This window comes from Rhinichthys klamathensis, unplaced genomic scaffold (genome assembly GCF_029890125.1).
Source record: "Rhinichthys klamathensis goyatoka isolate OS25496 unplaced genomic scaffold, OSU_Roscu_1.1 h1tg000251l_1, whole genome shotgun sequence".
Classification (NCBI taxonomy): domain Eukaryota; kingdom Metazoa; phylum Chordata; class Actinopteri; order Cypriniformes; family Leuciscidae; genus Rhinichthys; species Rhinichthys klamathensis.
This window is the reverse complement of record NW_026606773.1, coordinates 611,223-631,406: the sequence shown is the minus strand read 5'-3', so window position 1 is coordinate 631,406 and position 20,184 is coordinate 611,223. Positions and strand designations below refer to the sequence as shown.

Genomic DNA, 20,184 nt, shown 5'->3' with positions numbered 1-20,184 from the left:
GATGAGAAATTTAGTTGTGAAGACACCATTAAATCAAAATGGGCATTCTTGTTTTTTATGAAATACTTATACTTATTATAAATGTATATGTGCACATAATTTTTTTTAATCCATGTGCCCTCATAAGCTTTCAAAATAACTTCCCTCCCTCTTGCAGCATCTTCTTTTCTCTGATGATGTGTTTATTGACGTGAGGGCGGGGCAACCTGTCACTCACATGCACATCACAGCAATAGCAAACCACAACCATCCAATCAATTCCTAAAGGACACAATTAAGTCCCGCCCTACATTTTTTCTTGTTCGAGAAGCTGTTTCACTCACATATACGTAACAATAGGGAATAAAAGTCGACTGGAACTTCCGTTTTATGCTGTCCTTAGAACATTACTTTGTTCATGTATAAATACAAAATAGAATAACTATTATTTCTTTAGTGTTTATTTATTTAAAAATGTGTCAACAGTAAGTGTAACTGGAACATGAATTTACACTGGATAAAAATACATAAAATGCAGCGAGGACTCGTTTTAGCAAGGACTCGTTTTAGAACACCACTGTGCGAGCGATGCAGCTATAAAAAATATGTTTTTTCTAGCCATAAAAATCTTCAAACACTAAATGAAAAGACATTCCTGAGACCGATTTACCTACAAAAAGATAGGCATTGCATATGTACGGAGCCTCGCACATGATATTGAGGCCACGAATTAAGAATTTGTTCCCACGATTGACTGGATTTTACTACATTAAAAATGAGGGGATGAATTTATCAAACGTGGCCACAAATTAAGTCGTGGGAATGAATTCTTAATTCATGGCCACAGTATCACATGTTAAATTAAAACTATGCAGTGTTAGTTAGCACATACTAGGTGAATACACATTTGTACAGTTTGTGCTGTTTCATACAGTGTGTCTTGATGATCTTGCTCTTCGAGATAGAGAAAGCTTTATCTGTGGCTGAATGTTAACTGCGCTCGCTAAAATATTTGAGATCTTTTAAGAGACTCAGAAGAGGTCAAAGGTTTTTTGGCTCTAACTTGCTATGGCACGAGTGAGTCACTTTTCAACACTGTTCCCAACAGAATCTAAAAACATCCGTGAAAAACATCCAGCCACAAACAAAATATCTGTGTGTAATTTAGATATAAAAAAAATGCAAACCGAAGATTTTATGGAATATTATTTCTTTGTGGTGGTGCTTTTAAAAATCATAATCCAGAAATAAAGCCAAGTTTGGGTTGTTGATGTTTCTTTCCCCTCTGTGTGTGTACAGGGGGATCAGCAAAGCAGGAGAGAAGGAAGAAGAGAAAAAAAAGGGGAATTAAGAAGCAACAGAAGAGGAACGAAGGGGGAGAAGAAAAGTCCCATGAACCTTGAACTAGGGAGGTGATTTAGATGTGATTCTTGTGGCCAATATTTCATTTGTAGTCAACATTAAATTGATATTGGCCTCATTTACTAGTTTAATTTGAATCAAAATTCAGAGAATTGCCCTTGCTCTGAAATGATTTTCATATTCAATTGGAGTCACTTAATTCTCATGTGGCTGGTGGATTAAAGTTGCCTTTCTGCCTTTCAAATTCACTCTGAAATATGTCACAATATAGAAATAAAATCGGTTATGAACAGCAACTCAATTGTTTTATATATATTTTAAGTCTCTATATTAGAATGATTTCTGAAGGATCATGTGACACTGAAGACGAGTAATGATGCTGAAAATTCAGCTTTGATCACAGGAATAAATTACATTTGAAAATATATTCAAAATGAAAACAGTTATTTAAAATGAAAATTATACAACTTTTTATCAAATAAATGCAGCCTTGGTGAGCATTAATAAATATATTATTCCAAACTTTTGAGCACAAGTGTATACATTATAGTTTACAAATACTTTACAAAATTTACAAATACATTCTAAAATGCTAACACAGAATTTGAGAGCATTTATGATTATAATTAGAAATTCATTATTTCACTCGCTTGTGTTTTTGTATGGTTACAGAGTGTTGTTGCATCATTAGCTTTGCAACATTGTTAACCATTGGAATCAGTTGCGAGTCAAGTCTTCTGTTCTGAACCACAAATGTATTTGGGGATGCACATTGTCTGTTAAGTAGTAGAAAACCTAATGTTTTATTATTTTAGACGGGTTGTTAGGAGTGTGTATTCTTCTGGGTGAACACCTCCTTTGAAATGTGGAAAGATTCCAGTGACACTTCAGCATTGTGTGTGTTGAGGAAGTGCTGTTCAGGTTAGGCAATGGAAAACTCCCTTTTGTCAGAGCTAGTTTGGTTTGAGAGGAGATGTACACTCACTCGGAACAAAGTCACCAGTTTGGCCGGAAGAGCGGACAACAATAACATGTTGTTTGATGAGAACAAATCAATGAATATAAACCAAAAGGCATAATAAGAGCCTCTTCATCAAAGCAGAGATGATGACAATTGGCCCATACAAAATGCTCTGGAGCGAAAGGTCCAGTGCAGAGGAGTGACCATTTGTCAAAACTCATTACTTCATCATGCTATCAGTGAATAATATGACTTATTATTTGATCTCTCTGTCTCTCTCTCTCTCTCTCTCTCTCTCTCTCTCTCTCTCTCTCTCTCTCTCTCTCTCTCTCTCTCTCTCTCTCTCTCTCTCTCTCTCTCTCTCTCTCTCTCTCTCTGTCTCTTTTTCCATCTCAGTTCTATCATTTTATAGCTTTTTTTCTCTTGTGGTGTGCAGTTCTGCTTTTTTATATCTAGGAAACTTTTTAGAAATTATGAATTTAAATATGATAGGGCTTTTCAAAGTTTGGTGGCAGCAATTTGTTTTAAAGAAATTCATAGTTTTATTCAGGAAGAATGTATTACAGTTTTTCTCAATTGCTAAAACACAATTTCTGAATCCTTGCTCCTTTTTCTGAAAACATTAAACACAAAACCTCATCTTCAAGCACTATTTACAAAACCTCTGACTCTTCTTGCAAAATGAAACTTTCGCCTCAAAACAGTTTTACTTGTGTTCAAAATCAAACACTGCTCTCAAATCATAGACAAAGTGATCAAAATGATATACACTATCAAGCAGTCAGTAAACAATACACCAAAAAATAGAAAACACATTGTTCAAAACATACAGTTCTCGAAAGATATCTACGGACGGCTATTCTGTTTGTAGACTTACCCGTGACACATTACTGTACCATCAAAATTTCAGGGAGAAGTACATTTTTAATCTTAAAACAAATTTCATATTTGTCCGTCATTGTCTTTTGATGAATGAAAACATCATAGTAGCGCAAAATTGATCAGAAATTACTACTCTGCTTTGCTCTTTGCAATTTTATTTGTTCTTCCTCCTCCTTGTACCCCTATTTTTACAGTACAGTGCCCTGCATCTCACAAACTTCTCCTTTGTCAGTTCTATTGTTTGATACTGTAATTCTTGTTCTTTGTTGATATGAACCTGCAAGTGCAACCAGTAAAATCTATTGAGCATTCAGTACTGTAACAAATGGTACTGTTACAGTAACGATGTTCGGGACCATATAATGTGTTCATTGTACAGTATACAGCCTACAATGCACTGTACTACAGTATACAATACTAAAAGGGACCAAAATCAAAGGAGTAAACGTGATCAGTGTGCTTCTTCTTGTCTTTGGGCATCATTTGAAACAGGTTAAATCAATTTTGAGTGGTTGTGTTCAATCAATGACATTTGTTCTCTATTTGTATTTGATCATTGCCACTTGTGTTTACCAGTATGGATGACGTGTGCATTACAGTGCAGAATATGTTTTGAGAATGAGAATGTGTTTAGCGTTTTGCTGAAAAGTCTAAGTAAGATCTGCAAATTGTGTTTTGCCATGTGAAATAGTTTAAGGTATTGACAACAGAATGCACAATTAGCTAAATGAGTTCAGGCAACTGAGAACTTTGTTCAGCCAATGGGTTTTAGTGTTTTAGCAATTGAGAAAAACTGTAAAGTGATTAAAAGTCACAGTAAAGACTTTTACATTGTTAATTTTTTTTTGATGAATCAAATACATGTTGTTATTTTGAACTATTCATTCAAAAATCCTGAAAAAAAAGTTTCTGAAATATTAAGCAGCGCAACTGTTTTCAACATTAATAATAAGAAATGTTTCTTAAACAGCAAATCATAATGATTTCTGAAAGATCATGTGACACTGAAGACTGGAGTAATTATGCTGAAAATTAAACTTTGACAACACAGGAATAAAATATATTTTAAAATATAGGAAAATAGAAAACAGTTACAATATTACAGTTTTTACAGTATTTCTGATCTAATAAATGCAGCCAGAATGTAATGCACAATAGTGTAGGACAAATTGCTGTTTTGGTTTTATAACTGTTCTTCATAGTTTTTCCAGTTTTTCTCAATCTTGTGTACGGTATTTATTTATTTATTTTACAATGAAAATCCTAACATTAAGTTATCTTTTAAGGATTTTTAAACATCTTTAATTTAAATCTACTGTGTGAGTCTGTTTCTCAAACTTCAGTATCGATTGCTTTGTTGGAATTATAAAAAAAAAAAAGATCTATTTTAATAACATTTGTGGAGAAGTTAAATATCTAGTATAATATTTTTGAATTATTATAAAAATATCTATTTGAATAATATCCGTGGTAAAGTTATATCTATATCTAGTATAATATTTAAGTTAAAAGGAGTATATTTCTGGTTTGGTGTTGCTGAAGCTTTATGAGGGGGCTGCGGGGAAACACTGATCTAGACTTCTGTGCATGACCATGTTCACTGGACTAGATAGAGTTCTGAACGGCGTTTATAATCGATCTGCCACACTCGGACTGTGAGTGAACACACCCATGAGTCCCAACAGCTGGCTTTGTGCTGTAATGGCTCTGCAGTTCTGAACAATAGTGTTCCTCTCCGGTCTTTATCCGGTTCATTGAGCCCCGCTGTTACTCGTGTACAGCATCCTGTCCCGGAGCTAAGATGGTCATGATGACATCACAGCAAGACAGCGCACCAATCACAATGATTATGATGGTAAATAATCAGCATAATTTCTCGTGAATTAAGCTTTGATTGAACAATTATTCGTGGAGCCATGCTAGTAAGGCCTATATAAGGTTCTATATAAACACAGCCATGTTCTTTTTAATTTTTTCGCATTTAGAAAAATATGTAGGCTAAATATATGCTGCGGTTTCCTTTCAATAACCAAAACACAAAAGCAGTGTGAAAACAGCAGTTAAGAAAGCATCTGATCGTATAGCGATGTGGATATGTTTGCACAATCTCCAGTCATGTCACATTTATTTATACAGCACTTTATTGCTTTAATTCAAGCAGCTTTACAGTATTTAACATTAAAAAATAGTGTCACTGTTGATTTCAATTAGAATTACAACAAAGTTTCAGCTATAATACAGCTCTCCAGTGAGTTCATATATGTACTTGTGTTCGACCTCGAGGGTCAGATGATATTTCCACATTAAAGAAGGCGGAGTCTCAGAGCCACACCTACCTATTACGTAATTTGGATTAACCAATGGTAGTTCGAAGGTGTTTACCAGCCAGGGCGAACTTCTCCTGAACGGAGATCCGTCGGGTTCCATAAGTAAGAACTCCTTTCATTTTCTCCATTGGGGAATTGATTTTTAATGATAACGTACAACCATTAAAGACAGCCTCACTGTGAGCAACAAGGTTGTTAATCCATAGTATTCACTGTAAAGAAAAAGTTGCTTAAATTTTTAAGCACAATCAACTTGGATATTTAAGTCATTTCAACTTGAATTAGGCCTACATTAAATTGACTTAAATTAGCTAAATCTTGTTTAACTTATAAAAAAAAGTTGAAAATTGCTTAACTTATTTTGATGAGTTAAAGCAATGTAAAAACATATGTTGTCACAACTTATTGATCATATAATTTTTTACAGTGAATTTGTGGTGAAAAACTACATTGCCCTAGCCTGGGAAAACCCAGACAACTTCCGGCAAATTTAGATTTGCTCTGAAAGTTAGTCTGGCAAAGAGCTCATTCAAGCCCATTTCCAATCCGTCGAAATAGCGGCACCAATCAGAAACGTTGGGGCGGGCTTTACACGATGACGACAGCGCTGGGATTTTGAAGCAGATTTTAGCCTACATTACAAAGATGGATGCCGCCGTCGAACATCACTCGTTCGAATCAGCTATCGCGTCTGTTTTAAGCGATTTGAACGTTTCCTTTTTGTTAAAAACCGAGCAAAGAACAACACTCTGAGATGTTTCTCCGCCGCTCTGCATACGTCATCTCCTTCATCGCTCTGATTGGTTTTAGGTCTATCCGCGACGTCCGTTGGTGACGCCCCTCTGGAAATGATTTGTCTATGACGCTTTGCCTGACCATAACTCAGTTACAACTGAGAATGGTCTGGTTTTAACCAGGCTAACATTGCCCATGATGCTGTACAGAAAATTTCACCAATCAGAGTCGAAACAAGCAAAACGCACCAAAAGATCTCTTCAGCTCCCATGAAGCACTGAGAATGTCGTAATTGAGTCTATCTCTCTCTCAGTGTTTAAATGTATATGCATATTTTGCAATAAACTTACATTGTTTATATATACATATACTGTATATAAAATCAACATTTTAAATAGTTTTATATTTCTCAATAGTTTTTAATTTGATTAGCAATTATGGGATTGTTCTTTCTTTCACTAAAACTGTTGACAGTCTTATAGCAACGCACTTAAAGCCACTCAGAACACTTTAGGAACTATTTAAATGTCCTGTTTAAGTGTGCAATTTCTACAGCACTATATGTGAAATAAAATGATCTAAATGAGTAAACATATAATTGTTTGACTGCGTTCCAAAAGCCTTTCTGACAGAGAAATACTTGTTTAAAGCTTGGCATGTACAGAGAGACGGAAAGAGAAGTACATAATCATGAACAGACTTGAACAAATGGGTACATATTACAGATGAAAGAAACCAAGGAATAGTGCAATATCAAAAGGATGAAAGGATGATAGGGGGGCAGGGAGGAGGTGGAGAAGGAGAGAGGAAGCGGGAGACAAAGAAATGGAAGGAGAAAGAGGGAGTGTGGGAGTTACAGCGTGAGATGAATAGTGAATAAAAAGATGAACGCTGCACAATTCTGTGGAAAAGAGAAGAACAGAACGGGAGCAGAGAGATGAATGAGAGATTGGATTAGTTGCGAGAGGTTGTCCAGCCAGCCTTGTTCACACTTGACCTCTTGACCTGTCCTTTTCCTAATAAGACAGATGATATCTGCTCACACACGCGTGTCAGTGATGGGTCTCATCGCTCTGTCTGACCACAGTGCTCTTTTGTTTGAGGCCATTGGCAGCTGCCCACACATTTTTCTAGTACTTTGCTCATAAACGTGGTTCATTAACATCTTTTGGTTTTAAGTGCAATTTTTTTTAAATACACAATTTGAGGTCAGTTGATTAAAGTGCTATTTTGGTTTTTAAAGTTTTTTTTTTTTTACATTGCTTTAACTCATCAAAATAAGTTAAACAATTTTCTAATTTTTTTGTTACAAGATTAAAAAAAATAGTTTAGTCAATTTAATGTAATTTAAGTTGAATTGACTTAAGCATCCAAGATGACTGTACTTAAAAATGTAAGGCAGCAACTTTTTTCTCCTGCTTTTTCTGTATTTTTTCCTTTAAACATCAGGATTTTTTTTTTTTGTAGACCATTCAAAAGGTTTATGCTTAAAGGCTTGTTATTAATGTATTAGACAAATATATGAACTTTGTTAGAAAACTATCATTTAATTTATATATTTTAAATGAGTTGGTGCAACATGATTTTGATCACGTATGAGCATAAACCATGCATCTTTTCTTAAATCTGGATCTTAATACAAGAGATTTGTTTGTTCTGAGTCATTTTCACATTAAAATTCTCATTTAAAAAGTGTTTCAGGCCTTCATGCTGAAGCAACAGCACTTCAAGATCCTCACCTCAAGATATTCGCATCACACTCTCATAATAAAGATTCTGCATTGGTATTTACATTTCCATAAAAAACCTTTAACATCCGTTACAACCGGTTCTTTGTAGTGGGAAAAATAAATAAATCTTACTTATGCATGAAGATTTACATTATGTATAACAGAGCTGTTCCTGTCACCTTCGTTTTAGGCTGCCGACCCTTTTGGTTTCATAACTCGGACACCCATTGTGCAAATCTGAAAGGTCATAAGATTTAGAGTTTTGGTATTTAAGGTCATAAAAGTTTTGGTATTTAGACGCACCTTTTGATTCCATCACCATGGGCAATGCTGTGAAAACATTTAAAAGTGCACTGGCTGGAGAGAATATGTCAGCCACCATCACATTCATATGATGCTTATGTCATTCTTTATACATTTATTTTTTTCAAAGATGCGAATTGAATGTTTCTTGCATTATCATGCAAATTTATAAAAGAACATCTCAAGTAAAAATAACTTTTATGTCTGTATGAAGTGAATTCTGACATGCAATAAGTAATGGCATTGCTATTGATGACATTGGCAGTGCACGTTTGAATATACTGTAAATATGCAAATGCCATTTGTGAGCTAGATTTTTAGTGTATGACATAAAATATAGGTCTATTGAAGGCCTTCTTGGAATATAGTGAATGTGTCATGGGGTAGCTGAATGCTTATAAGAACAGCATCAGCATGAATATTTTGCAAAAGTTTTTCAAAAAAGCAAGCAAAACTTGAGTGAGTACATATATATTATATTTTCAGTGGTATAAATGGAAAACATAAGAAAACATAATAAACATAATAAAATGTTCTTTTGGTTCTCATGCATATGTACATCTAAATGATGTTTCTACCATTAAAACGTGTTCATCCACTGAAGTAACAAGACTTCAGCACCTCGTCTGAGCTCCTCACTCACCTCCCATCCTCTCTCTCTCTCTCTCTCTCTCTCTCTCTCTCTCTCTCTCTCCTTCTCAGTGAGTGCAGCCCTGCCTTTAAGGGGAGGGTAAGATAAGAGTCCACATACAGACCCCTGAAATCCTCCTCAGAGCCACAGTCCCATAATCAACACCGCACAGACAGCTCGCGCGGGGCCGTGCACGCGCTAGACATTGATAAGAAAACTGCAAGACCAAGAGTTTTAATTTAACTTCCATTAATGTCGCTTTCATTAGGGGCAATGCGAAGACGAAGGGACCCTCGTGAATTACACATGGAACATCTTGGATTTGAAAACCTTTTTTATATATAACTTTTTTTTATAGGCTACTTAATCAACGGTGTTAATTGTGGTAATTTTGAACCAAACAAAGGGACCGCACGCGCACTTTATATTATAAAATACGTTTTTGTTTAATTAAAAAAAAATCCTGTTTGACTGCTAAAACATTTATATAACTTTTTTTTTTTTTTTTTTTTTATTTCCATGACTGAGCAGATATTTTAGATGACAGTTTTCTCAGATAATAATAAGAGCTGTTATTGGAATGGACCATGTAAATGAATGATTAAATAACCGCCAGCTGAGGAATCCGGGATTTTGGTGGAAAAAAAACCCCTCTTCACTTTAATCCGCAAACTGCATTTCAAAGGACTTCAAATGGGCCACTTGCTCCTCAGAAAAGAGACTCATTCTGCCGTGGAGGGCAATTTGAATGTTTGCGCACTGAGAGGAATGTCGAGCCTGCAGAGCCGCTGAGGGACTCAAACTGCTGCTTAATTAACCCGATATTTGCTCGCGAGTCGGAGCCCAGTGCTGATCGTCTCGTGAGCGTCTCTCTAAATGCGCGCTGTCCCGTGGAGCCCCGCAGCGGCACGGCAGCAAGATGAGATCGCGGATCCCGCTACTTCTCGCGGTACTTGCGGCGGCGTGTCTGCGGTTTGGCAGTGCGGAGGTAAGAGCGTCTCAATGGACATTCTAATGAATCTCAATTTCCTATGTGAGAGTTCATTGGTTCCTGATGCATTCTTATGATTCTTTAACAATACACAGTAGTACGTTTTTTTTTTTAATTTATGACTTGTTTGATGGGGATATACATCCCAAATAAATAATCTGTCATTATTTACTCACCCTGATGTTTTTCCAAACAATTTTTTTTTGTTCCTCTTAAGAGTTAGTGGTGACCACATGTCAAGCCTCCAAAAGGACAAAAGCAGGCAAACGTGTTTTATATGACACATATTCTTGGAGCCACATGATAGATTTGTTTCCCAGACAGTAGTGTCGGCCCAGATCCGGGCCACATCTGGTACATGTGAAATCAACACGTACCAGATGTGGGCCGGATCTGGGCCGACACTATGCTGTCTGGGTTGGGAAACAAGCCAAAATTAAAGTATTTTCCCCTCTGCTGTAGCTCTCTTGCATTTTCAATTTCAAATATTTGAACTGGTGAGTCAGGTTTATAGCAACCCTCTTCAGAAGCAACAATTTGTTTAAATGTTATTAAAACAGGCAAGATGCGACTACATGTTTTAACCTAAATGTTGAAAATATTCCCTCAATTGCAACTTTTAAATCTCATTCTAGATTTCAGATATTAGAATTGTTGCATAGTTTGTTATGACTCATTGACCAATAGAAATTGACATTGTCAATGACATCAAACCTGACAAAACCTGTCGCATTTATTTAAAATAAAGGCAAATGAGATTTCAGAGCTTTTTCCAAAGGGAACAATTTCTAGAGAATCTTTAAATTTCAATCTGAATGGCTTCAGAATATTACACAAGAGTCTTACGGAGTACTTATTACGTTTTTTTTTTGTACTCTTTGTAGTTTGACAGATGTCCTGTATGGAAATAATGTGATATTTGATATGCAATATGATATGCTTTAAGTGTGTAAATCAATTTAAATTATATTTAAATATATTAAAAACTGAAAATTATATAACCAACATATGTTTCACATTCAAAAGAAAGCATCGCTACAACTTCTGAAAGTGAATGGTATTGTTTTAGAAAGACAAAAATGAAATACCAACAACTCCATGAATTGAATATACACTGATTCATATTAAAGCTACAAAAGTTGTTCAGTTAAGAGCAGTGAGTGATTTTCTCTTTTTTGTTGTTGTTTGACAGACAGTATGCAGGTAGGGTCTACTGTATTAGGCTGCTGTCACTTTAATGCACGGATCCTATTGATACACATCAGATTTCATTGAGTCACATTGAGATGTTTTGATTAATGCGCTTAATAACTCTTTTTAACGTAAAGCAAGTCACACGTAACAGTCGTGTGCCCATGCAGTCTATTCTCTGCTGTATGTGGCGGATTCTATTAAATGAATCAGTGATCTGATTCCCGAAGGCTCCAGGAGCTTGCAATCCTCATCGGTGCTCCAAGGATTGTTGACATTTAGCACCCGAGATCTGCAGGTTTTAATGTGTTTGCCCTTCCGTTGACCATCACAGTTGTGTTGCATCAGGCACTCAATCAAAATATGACATTTCTGTGACCCCCCTCCCCCCAAAAAAACCATAGAAGTAGAGATATCATATCATAAGATTCATATCATAAGAGATTGAATTAATGTTAATTTAAGACATGACATCTCTAAATCACGTACCTTTTTCACTGCATGGAAGGATGTTTAAAAAAAAAATCTGAAAATGTAATTCCTTGTTCGAATGGAAATGCAAGATCAAAACTTATTTAAAAGCTGTGATTATGATCTCTCTCAACTTTAAGATGTTTTTTTTTTTGGGAGTTCCCCATGTAAGAACATCATTTTTCATCTCTTTATGATGTGTGATTTGGATGGGAAAATCTCACTATAGGTTCAAATTAGACAAGTACGACACATTCACTTGATTATATGTTTTCATTTACAGATAAAAATCAAAACAGACATGCATTATTATTTCTTGCAACTACACAAACTGATGGTCGTGCACATTTACATGTTAGTAGATGATATGGGCATGTGTGTGTGTGTGTGTGTGAGAGAGAGAGCATTGTCAGCAGATGTGCAATTATGTATCATTACTCCCCAACATTGCCTGTGCATTCCACCACTCCTCCACAATCCCAGAATGCTCTGGGCCTGTCCTTCACTCTCGGATGATATAGCAGCAGGGCCCAGGGGTTGTGTCGTTCAGCTCTGGTGATCAACAGAGACACACTCCACCCTCCCACACCAATCCATTGGTTTGTTTGGATGAGGCAGACTGCAAGTGTCAGTTAATTGGCTTTTTGTGTAATAAAAGTAATAATTTTATTTTATTTATAATATAATAAATATAATTAAATTGATTAGTTTTAAATATTTCAATTGCTTGCATTATTTTAATGAAATCTGCAACTTTAATTTAATTTTTATAGTTGGAATCAGTCGAGTCTTTTCCATTAGGAAAAGGATTTTCCATCCTTTAATGTCTCAGATGCAATCAGAGATCACATGTCTTTCCTTTCTGGAGAGATCTAAAAAAATGTCTCAAACTTTTGTCAGATTTTCTAAGTCACCAAAGTCAAACTAAAGTCAGAAATCTGAATATGAACTCAAACATTTACCAAAATTTGCTAAATGATCTCAACTTTTCTGTACACTGTATGTCAAAAACGGCCTCATTTGTTTAGTACAAATGTCTGAGATGAAGATGATACATAAATGAGAGCAACATTAAATCTCCTGAGCTTTGAAACGGCAACCTCTGAGAATGTAAATTTCCTCTTGGTCTATTCTATTCTATTCTATTCTATTCTATTCTATTCTCTTCTCTTCTCTTCTCTTCTCTTCTCTTCTCTTCTCTTCTCTTCTCTTCTCTTCTCTTCTCTTCTCTTCTCTTCTCTTCTCTTCTATTCTATTCTATTCTCTTCTCTTCTCTTCTCTTCTCTTCTCTTCTCTTCTCTTCTCTTCTCTTCTCTTCTCTTCTCTTCTCTTCTCTTCTCTTCTCTTCTCTTCTCTTCTCTTCTCTTCTCTTCTCTTCTCTTCTATCTGTGTGTTTGGACTTTTTGTACGCCATCTGTTGTCTGCGTGTGTGTGTGTGTGTGTTGTTGTTGTTGTTGTGTGATGCTTTATATTTACATTGGGTAGCCATATTCAAAAGTTTGGGAACACATTAATCAAAATTCACAGTAAAGACTTTTACAGCGCTACAAAAGATTCTCAGTTTCAAATTAATGCATTAATGCATAATGTTTTCATTTGGCCTTTCTTTTCATCACAGAATCCTGAATAAATGTATCACGGTTTCCACAAAAATATTAAGCAGCACAACTGTTTTCGACATTAATAATAATAAGAAATATTTCTTGAGCATCAAATCAGAATATTATAATGATTTCTGAAGGATCATGTGACACTGAAGATTGGAGTAATGATGCTGAAAATTCAGATTTGATCACAGGAATAAATTACAGTTACAGTTATTTGACAATATTTCTGTTTTTACTATATTTTTGATGAAATAAATGCAGCCTTGGTGAGCGGTAGTGTATGTTGTGTTTTCATTGTACCAGTCTGTACTGTGATGAGCTCGGTATCAAGAAATCACTATGACAACATTTCATCAACGACCAAACAATGTTTACCTGCTTATTTATGCCCTGGTGTGCACTATAGATCTGAACTGAAATCATGCTGTGGTATTGGCAGAAGTTCATGCATGCACAGCCGGATGATAGAGCGCTTGAGAATGTAATGAAGAAATTAAAAATGGAAAACTGATGATTCACGAGATTTATGCATTTGGACAAAACAGGATCACTGTGCTTCTCAGAGCTCCCACGAGTGTAAAATACACCAGTGATTCACCATGCATCTATTTCTGTTGAATTATAAGTGCATACCGCAAGAGGTGCGGTACATTTAGGATGCTTCTTAACTTCTGGCACACTTGTATTCCTGCATTTGTTCTGCCCATGCGAAACTGTCTGAATCACCAGCCAGTAATGTGACTGATTTCTCTTATCACGCCGATTACTGAAATACTCCATCCTTCCGGTATAGCCTCCCTCATCCATCTCTCTCTTTATTCTCCTCAAACTCACCTTTTCTCCATCTCTCCATCCCCCACTTCCTCTCTGCCCTCTTTCCTGTGTCCTGCATAAATGCTGCCAGATGAGACGGAGGAGACGAGGGTCAGTGGCCCCTGTCTGGACATGCTGTATGAACAGGGCTATTGTGTCCCCAAGACCTGCATTGACACCCTGAGACAAACCAGCATCCATAACGCCCTGTCTCACTGTCACACACTCAAACACACACCACATTCACATTCGTTTATAAATGCGCTCTATTCTGATTGGTCATTCAGAATTCTGTGCTCAAATGTTGTTAAACATGGGGGAAAGATGCCCGCCTTCAGAACAATGGATTTACTTTTAAATTGTAACATATTTAGAGATAAGTTTAGCATCAGCCAATGTGTTATTATTAATTATTATTAATTCAGTGTTGCATATCCATTTATTTATTTTGTGTATATAAGGAGGATAACAAAATAAATCAATAGGTCATTATGACACTCTCTGGGTTAACTGCAATCTTGACTGATTGATGGTACATCATTATTATTATTGTTATTATTTTTACATACACTACAGCTCAAATCTAATAAAATAAGTCTGTAAAAATACAGCAAAAGCAGTACAATTGTGAAACAATTTAAAATAACTTTTCTATTTAAATACAATTTGTTTTACAATGTAATTTATTCCTGTAATCAAAGCTGAATTTTCAGCATCATTACTCCAATCTTTAGTGTCACACGATCCTTCAGAAATCATTCTAATATGACGATTTGATGCTCAAGAAACATTTTTGATTATTATCAATGTTGAAAACAGTTGTGCTGCTTAATGTTTTTGTGGAAACCGTGATACATTTTTTTTTAAGATTCTTTGATGAATAGAAAGTTCAAAAGAAACAGCAAATAGAACTTTTTGATGATTTAAAAGTCTTTTCTCTCCCTTTTGATCAGTTTAATGGAACTTTTGCTGAATGAAAGAATTAATAAAACAAAAAACATTGAATATTAAATATGGAATATTTATTTCTAACGCTTTAGTTCCCTTTTCTTCTCTCTTCCAGGCCGATCCTCTCCCGGCTGCTGTGGTTGAGTTGGTGAAGGGTGGATCTGTGTCTTCTATTCAGGACTTGCAGTTTCTACTGTTTTCTGAATCCATAGGTAAATCGTCTCTCTTTAAATTGCTCACGTACTGGAAATCTCACAGAGACGCACGTCTCATGCATGACTCATGAGTCATTCTTCTTTGGCACACAGACAGACATTCAATGTGTGTGGATATAAAGTTCCTCTGTTTTCTGTTATCTTCTTTTTTTACTCTTTTCTAGGCCTAATTTATGGCTTTAGTGACTGAAGTGACCTGTGCTGTAGCTGTCAAATCAAATTTAAACTAATTTTAATTGTTTTTTTTTTATAAAGTCTCAAAATACTTCTGACATTCCTGGAGGCAATTATTGTCCTTTATTAAAAATGTTAATTATGACTGGGCAACAAAACCCCAGTATCACACACTTAATATAGAATGCATATTGAATGCTTATTACAAAGCAACTTTTTGTCTTTGACTTTGAACTGTATGTTGTCCTCATTTAGATTAAGACATTAAGTAGACACTCTTATGCAGAGTTACTTAGGTGCTTTAGCTTCATGTGACAAAATGTACTGTGCAAAGAGCCCTTCCAAAACCAAAAGAAAAAACCTTAACCAATGTGTGGTGTGATGTGCCAGTTCTCTTGTTACTTTCATCCCTAGAAAATAGAAACAAGTTGCAATTTCTTACAAGGGTCTGCCATCACCACTTTTTTGCTACCTGATGATGTTTGAAAGCTGCTGTTATTTTGTTCTTCAGAGGTTGAGCCAGACAGTCACCATGAAAACGACACCAGCAACCGTCTGCCACGCAGTCTTCTGGGTTAGTTCTTTGTTCTTCTTCTCTTTTCTGGCTTGTTGCTGCATTATCTGTTTTATTCTTATTTTTATTATTTGTTATGTATTTCTTTTCAGTGTTAAATACCGTTTCTATCCTTGCTTAATATGCAGAAACTACTAAATATGCCATTTGTAAGTTAATTCCCCCTAAAACATTAGTTTTAATATTAATAACATTCGTTATTTTCATCATTATCATCATATTAGTCATCATTATCACCACCAGACAGGGCCAATCAATATTGTTTTGAAATGAAAGCCAAACCAGGGTAGGCCTAATGTGATCTCGTGAATCAATAAATGCATGGATCACCCTTTCAAAGTACTTAAAAGAAAGAAATGATTTTACCTTAGCTATTAGGTCTCGAATGTAAAAAAACAAACTGGTTTTGACCACAGAACTAATCTGTTTGTCAAATTTAAGAGCACACCCAAATTCCTCACTAATGGGTTAACAAATGGCCAAAGTTTAAACAAGGTGCGCTAACAGCTTCTAAAGATTAAAAAACTATAATCACAGTTTTGCCTGCATTGAGGTGAAGAAAATGTAAGGGCATCCAGACCTTTACGTCAGCTAGACAAGCCAACAGAGTATCCGAACCCCTCTTGTTAGATCCCAGGGGCAGATGGACAGTGTTTCTTAGAAATTGACCCCAAAGGAAGCATACAAAGGGAATCAAATCGGAACAAGAAAAGAGCCTTGAGGAACACCACAAGTAATAGAAGCTGCACCCGAAGTGAATTCACAAATACTAACAGAAAAGCTTCTATTATTAAAATAAGATTGGAAAATAAGATCAGTTGAAATTGCTATGGGTGGCTTTTGCTATTGTTATGGAGGGGCTTGAGATCTTTGCGATAGGGGGAAATCAAAAGACCCTTGACGCCGGGCCCGTGAGCAAGTACCTGATTGCTATATGTTTTTCCACGTAGTTCATTTGTGTCTGTGTGTTTCCGTGTTTGTCTGCAGATGCTCAGCCCGCTCAGCAAGCCATCTGTAAGGTCAGGACCGAGGTCATCGAGGTCACACGCTCCATGTTGGACCGTAGCAATGCAAATTTCCTGTTGTGGCCTCCGTGCGTGGAGGTGCAGAGGTGCTCGGGCTGCTGTAACACCAAGAGCCTGCAATGTGTTCCTGTACTTACACACACACGATACCTACAGGTACACACACACACACACACACACACACACTTTTCAACTGCGTACTAACTAGGGGTGTAACAATACATTCATGTCACAATAGTCGCTATCCACATACTGTTGCATTTCTGTATTGTGATATAATGTTGACACAATATATTGTTACAGCCCTAGTACTTGTCATACAATCTCAGAAAAAAAGGTACAAAAGCTGTCACTGGGGCGGTAACCTTTCAAAGTGTACTAATATGTACCATTTAGGTCCTACTACACTTTAAGTGCTATGTACCTTTAAAGGGGTCATATACTGCCATTTTTGTACAAGCTAATATGATTCTTTAGGGTCTAAATTAAAAGTTTGTAATATACTTTAATTAAAAATTCTCATTAGTATTCTAAGAAAACAGTTATTTTACCTGGTCAAAAACAGCTCTGTTTTCAGCACGCCGTTTCAGTGGATATGCCTTTAAATGATCATGAGCTTTGCTCACCCCGCCTCTCTGTTCTGTGCGTACACGTTTATAACACAATAACCATAACGCGTTGTTCAGTATAAACGTTGGATTATGAATTATATTGAGAACGTCGTACATAGAAAACATGCCGTAATGTACCCTGAGTGTAAACCTTAGACGCATTCATTGTGAAGCGTGCAGCTGGCAATTTGCAAAGATATAAATATTAATATAAAGGTTAATAAAACGGTACACTCACTTCAGTTGTTCTAGAGGTTCAGCAGGAACACGATAGCTGGTACCGATCCTTTTTTCATGAGCAGCACCTTAGCAAAACCCGCTTTATACTGATCCTCGTTTATAAAGCAGTCTGGTGAGAAATGATTCGCGCAAACATGAAAGCATTGACGTTGCACGTGTGGAATATTCCCTTCGAAAACAAACACAGCCACTGCGTCTTCAGCGGTTCGGATTTAGGAACATTAAAATGACTGCTGTGTTCGTTATTACACCCAAGAACAGAACACCACAATCGCTTAGACGCCATTCTGCTCATAGACAGTGCTCCAGCATATCAACAATGACCGCGCCGGTCCGCGCAGACTATGATTGACAGCTGGCTCACGAGCGAGGGCGGGTCTGTGTTGAAACGCTCTGTCAATCAACAATCGCGGGAGGGGCGTCCGTCCGTGTGACGTCGAACGGCTCGATTTGAGGCAGGGGAAAACATATAAGGAGATTAAAACAAAAACACTGGATGGATTTTTATCATTATATGATGGTTGTGTACAGGCACTGCCAACACACATTTCAGTACAATCAACTTGAAAAAGTGCATGTACCATTATATGACCCCTTTAAGATACAAATATGCACCATTTAAGCGGTAAACATGGTATGAAGGTGTACATTTTAAAAGGGTAATAACCCTGTGACAGCTTTTGTACCTTTTTTCTGTGGGTGCATATGTACCACTTTCACTTTCCTCTCCTCTTTATCCTCAGGTGATGAAGATACAGTACGTGAACAAGCGGCCGCTCTACGATAAGGCCGTCGTCTCCGTCCTCGACCATGTAGAGTGCCGCTGTCAGCCGGCTCCTCGGCCTGCCCAGCGGCGGAAATCATCCGGCCAAAAACAGGATGCACGGGATCGTTTGGGAAAAACTCGACCCAAAGATGAGCTCCATCGCAGTGATGAACTCAAACATAACCAGAGGTTAAGCCTGGAGGACCTGCTCAGCCACAGTTGGCTGCCCAAAGAGAGGTTCTCTGAATCGGGAGCACCAGACACTTTCCATTTCGGCCGTGACGGCTGGGCTCGGAACGAGACGCAGTATGGAGGGGGTAAAAGTAATCACCGTCACCCTGCGGACGGAAGGAGACACGGCAACACGAATGGCACATCATCAGCAGAGGGAACAACGGCTCCACTGCCGAATCATACCGAGCAGGAAGAAACTGATTCGTCACTGCACAACGCTACGCAATTTGAATCACAGAGTAATGCCAACCAAAGTACAACCAATCAGACATCTGAATATAATATGGGGCCATTAACCAATCAGACTTTTAAGCACCAGTCAAACCTCACGCAAGAAATAGAACAATTGCGAACAACCAATCGGACAGACCAACTTGCTTTCAATGCCACAGGAACAGCCAGTCAGAATCTGGGAGATGTAGAGGAGAATGGTCCGAACGTGAGAGGTGAGACTACAGACGTAGAGGCGAAGGAGGTGGAGCGAGAGCAGAGACAAATGGACAGAAAGGCCAAGGAGGGGGAGGAGGTGGTGGTGGTGGAAGACTTGCTGCTTCAGCACAAACTCCTAGATGAGCAGAAACACAAACATCACCTCAAAGTACAACAGACGAATATACAGCCGGACGAGAAACTACAGCAACTCCATCATAAACAACAACACACTTATACAACCACACAGCGGACAGGTAAAATCAGTAGCACCTCAATGCAGTACATGAGATCCACGGGGAGGAGTCGGATCAAGATCCAAGGGGTGGAGATGGGTAGGATTAGGGGAGGGTTTAGGGATAAGGGGGCGGAGATGGGTAGGTTTAGGTATATGTAAGGTGGGAGGAGTTGGATCTGGATCCGACTCCTCCCCGTGGATTTCATGTTCTGCAGTGAGGACCATCTCGGTAAAATACACAAATGAACAGATAATGAGGTTTTTCCATTCATTCCTGTTTTATCATTGTCTGGTAGAAATCAATAGACGTTGTTGAAGTAGAAGAATTTTGTCTTCTATGTGAATGGCCCTCTAAATTAAAATTTGATCTCTGTACCATGGTAAGGTTTTTCTTAAACTTGCATTAAAAAAACAAAAGCGCCCCAGGTTCACTTTATTTAGTCATTTATGCTATTGCAAATATTTTTTAGCTGTATTTGTCAAATAAATATATAAACTCAAATCAATAAATAAACAGATCTGGCTTGGCAGATGTTCCACAGAAACAATTTACAGGGTTGCAGTTTGTATGTGAGATGAAAACTAGAGAGATGGCGTTTAAGAGCAAAGACATATTTGGACCATGTTCAGTTTAAATCTTCTGCCAGCCAATGCCTATACATATATCTCAGTTGACTTATATTCGACCAGACACCTACACATCAGGAAAAGAAAGTAACACATGTATACGCCTACATAAATTTGTTC

At 37.1% G+C, this 20,184-nt stretch overlaps 1 protein-coding gene across 1 annotated transcript; it reads left to right on the top strand.

The window, feature by feature from the left end:
- Nucleotides 1-9,422: 9,422 nt before the first annotated feature.
- Nucleotides 9,423-19,326, top strand: pdgfbb (platelet-derived growth factor beta polypeptide b; the record flags this gene model as incomplete). Its single annotated transcript, XM_056266613.1, has 5 exons — nt 9,423-9,898; nt 15,047-15,143; nt 15,832-15,894; nt 16,882-17,075; nt 18,514-19,326. Coding segments are annotated over exons 1-5 (1,236 nt in total), but the record flags the coding sequence as incomplete, so codon positions are not given.
- Between the last annotated feature and the right edge of the window lie 858 nt (nt 19,327-20,184).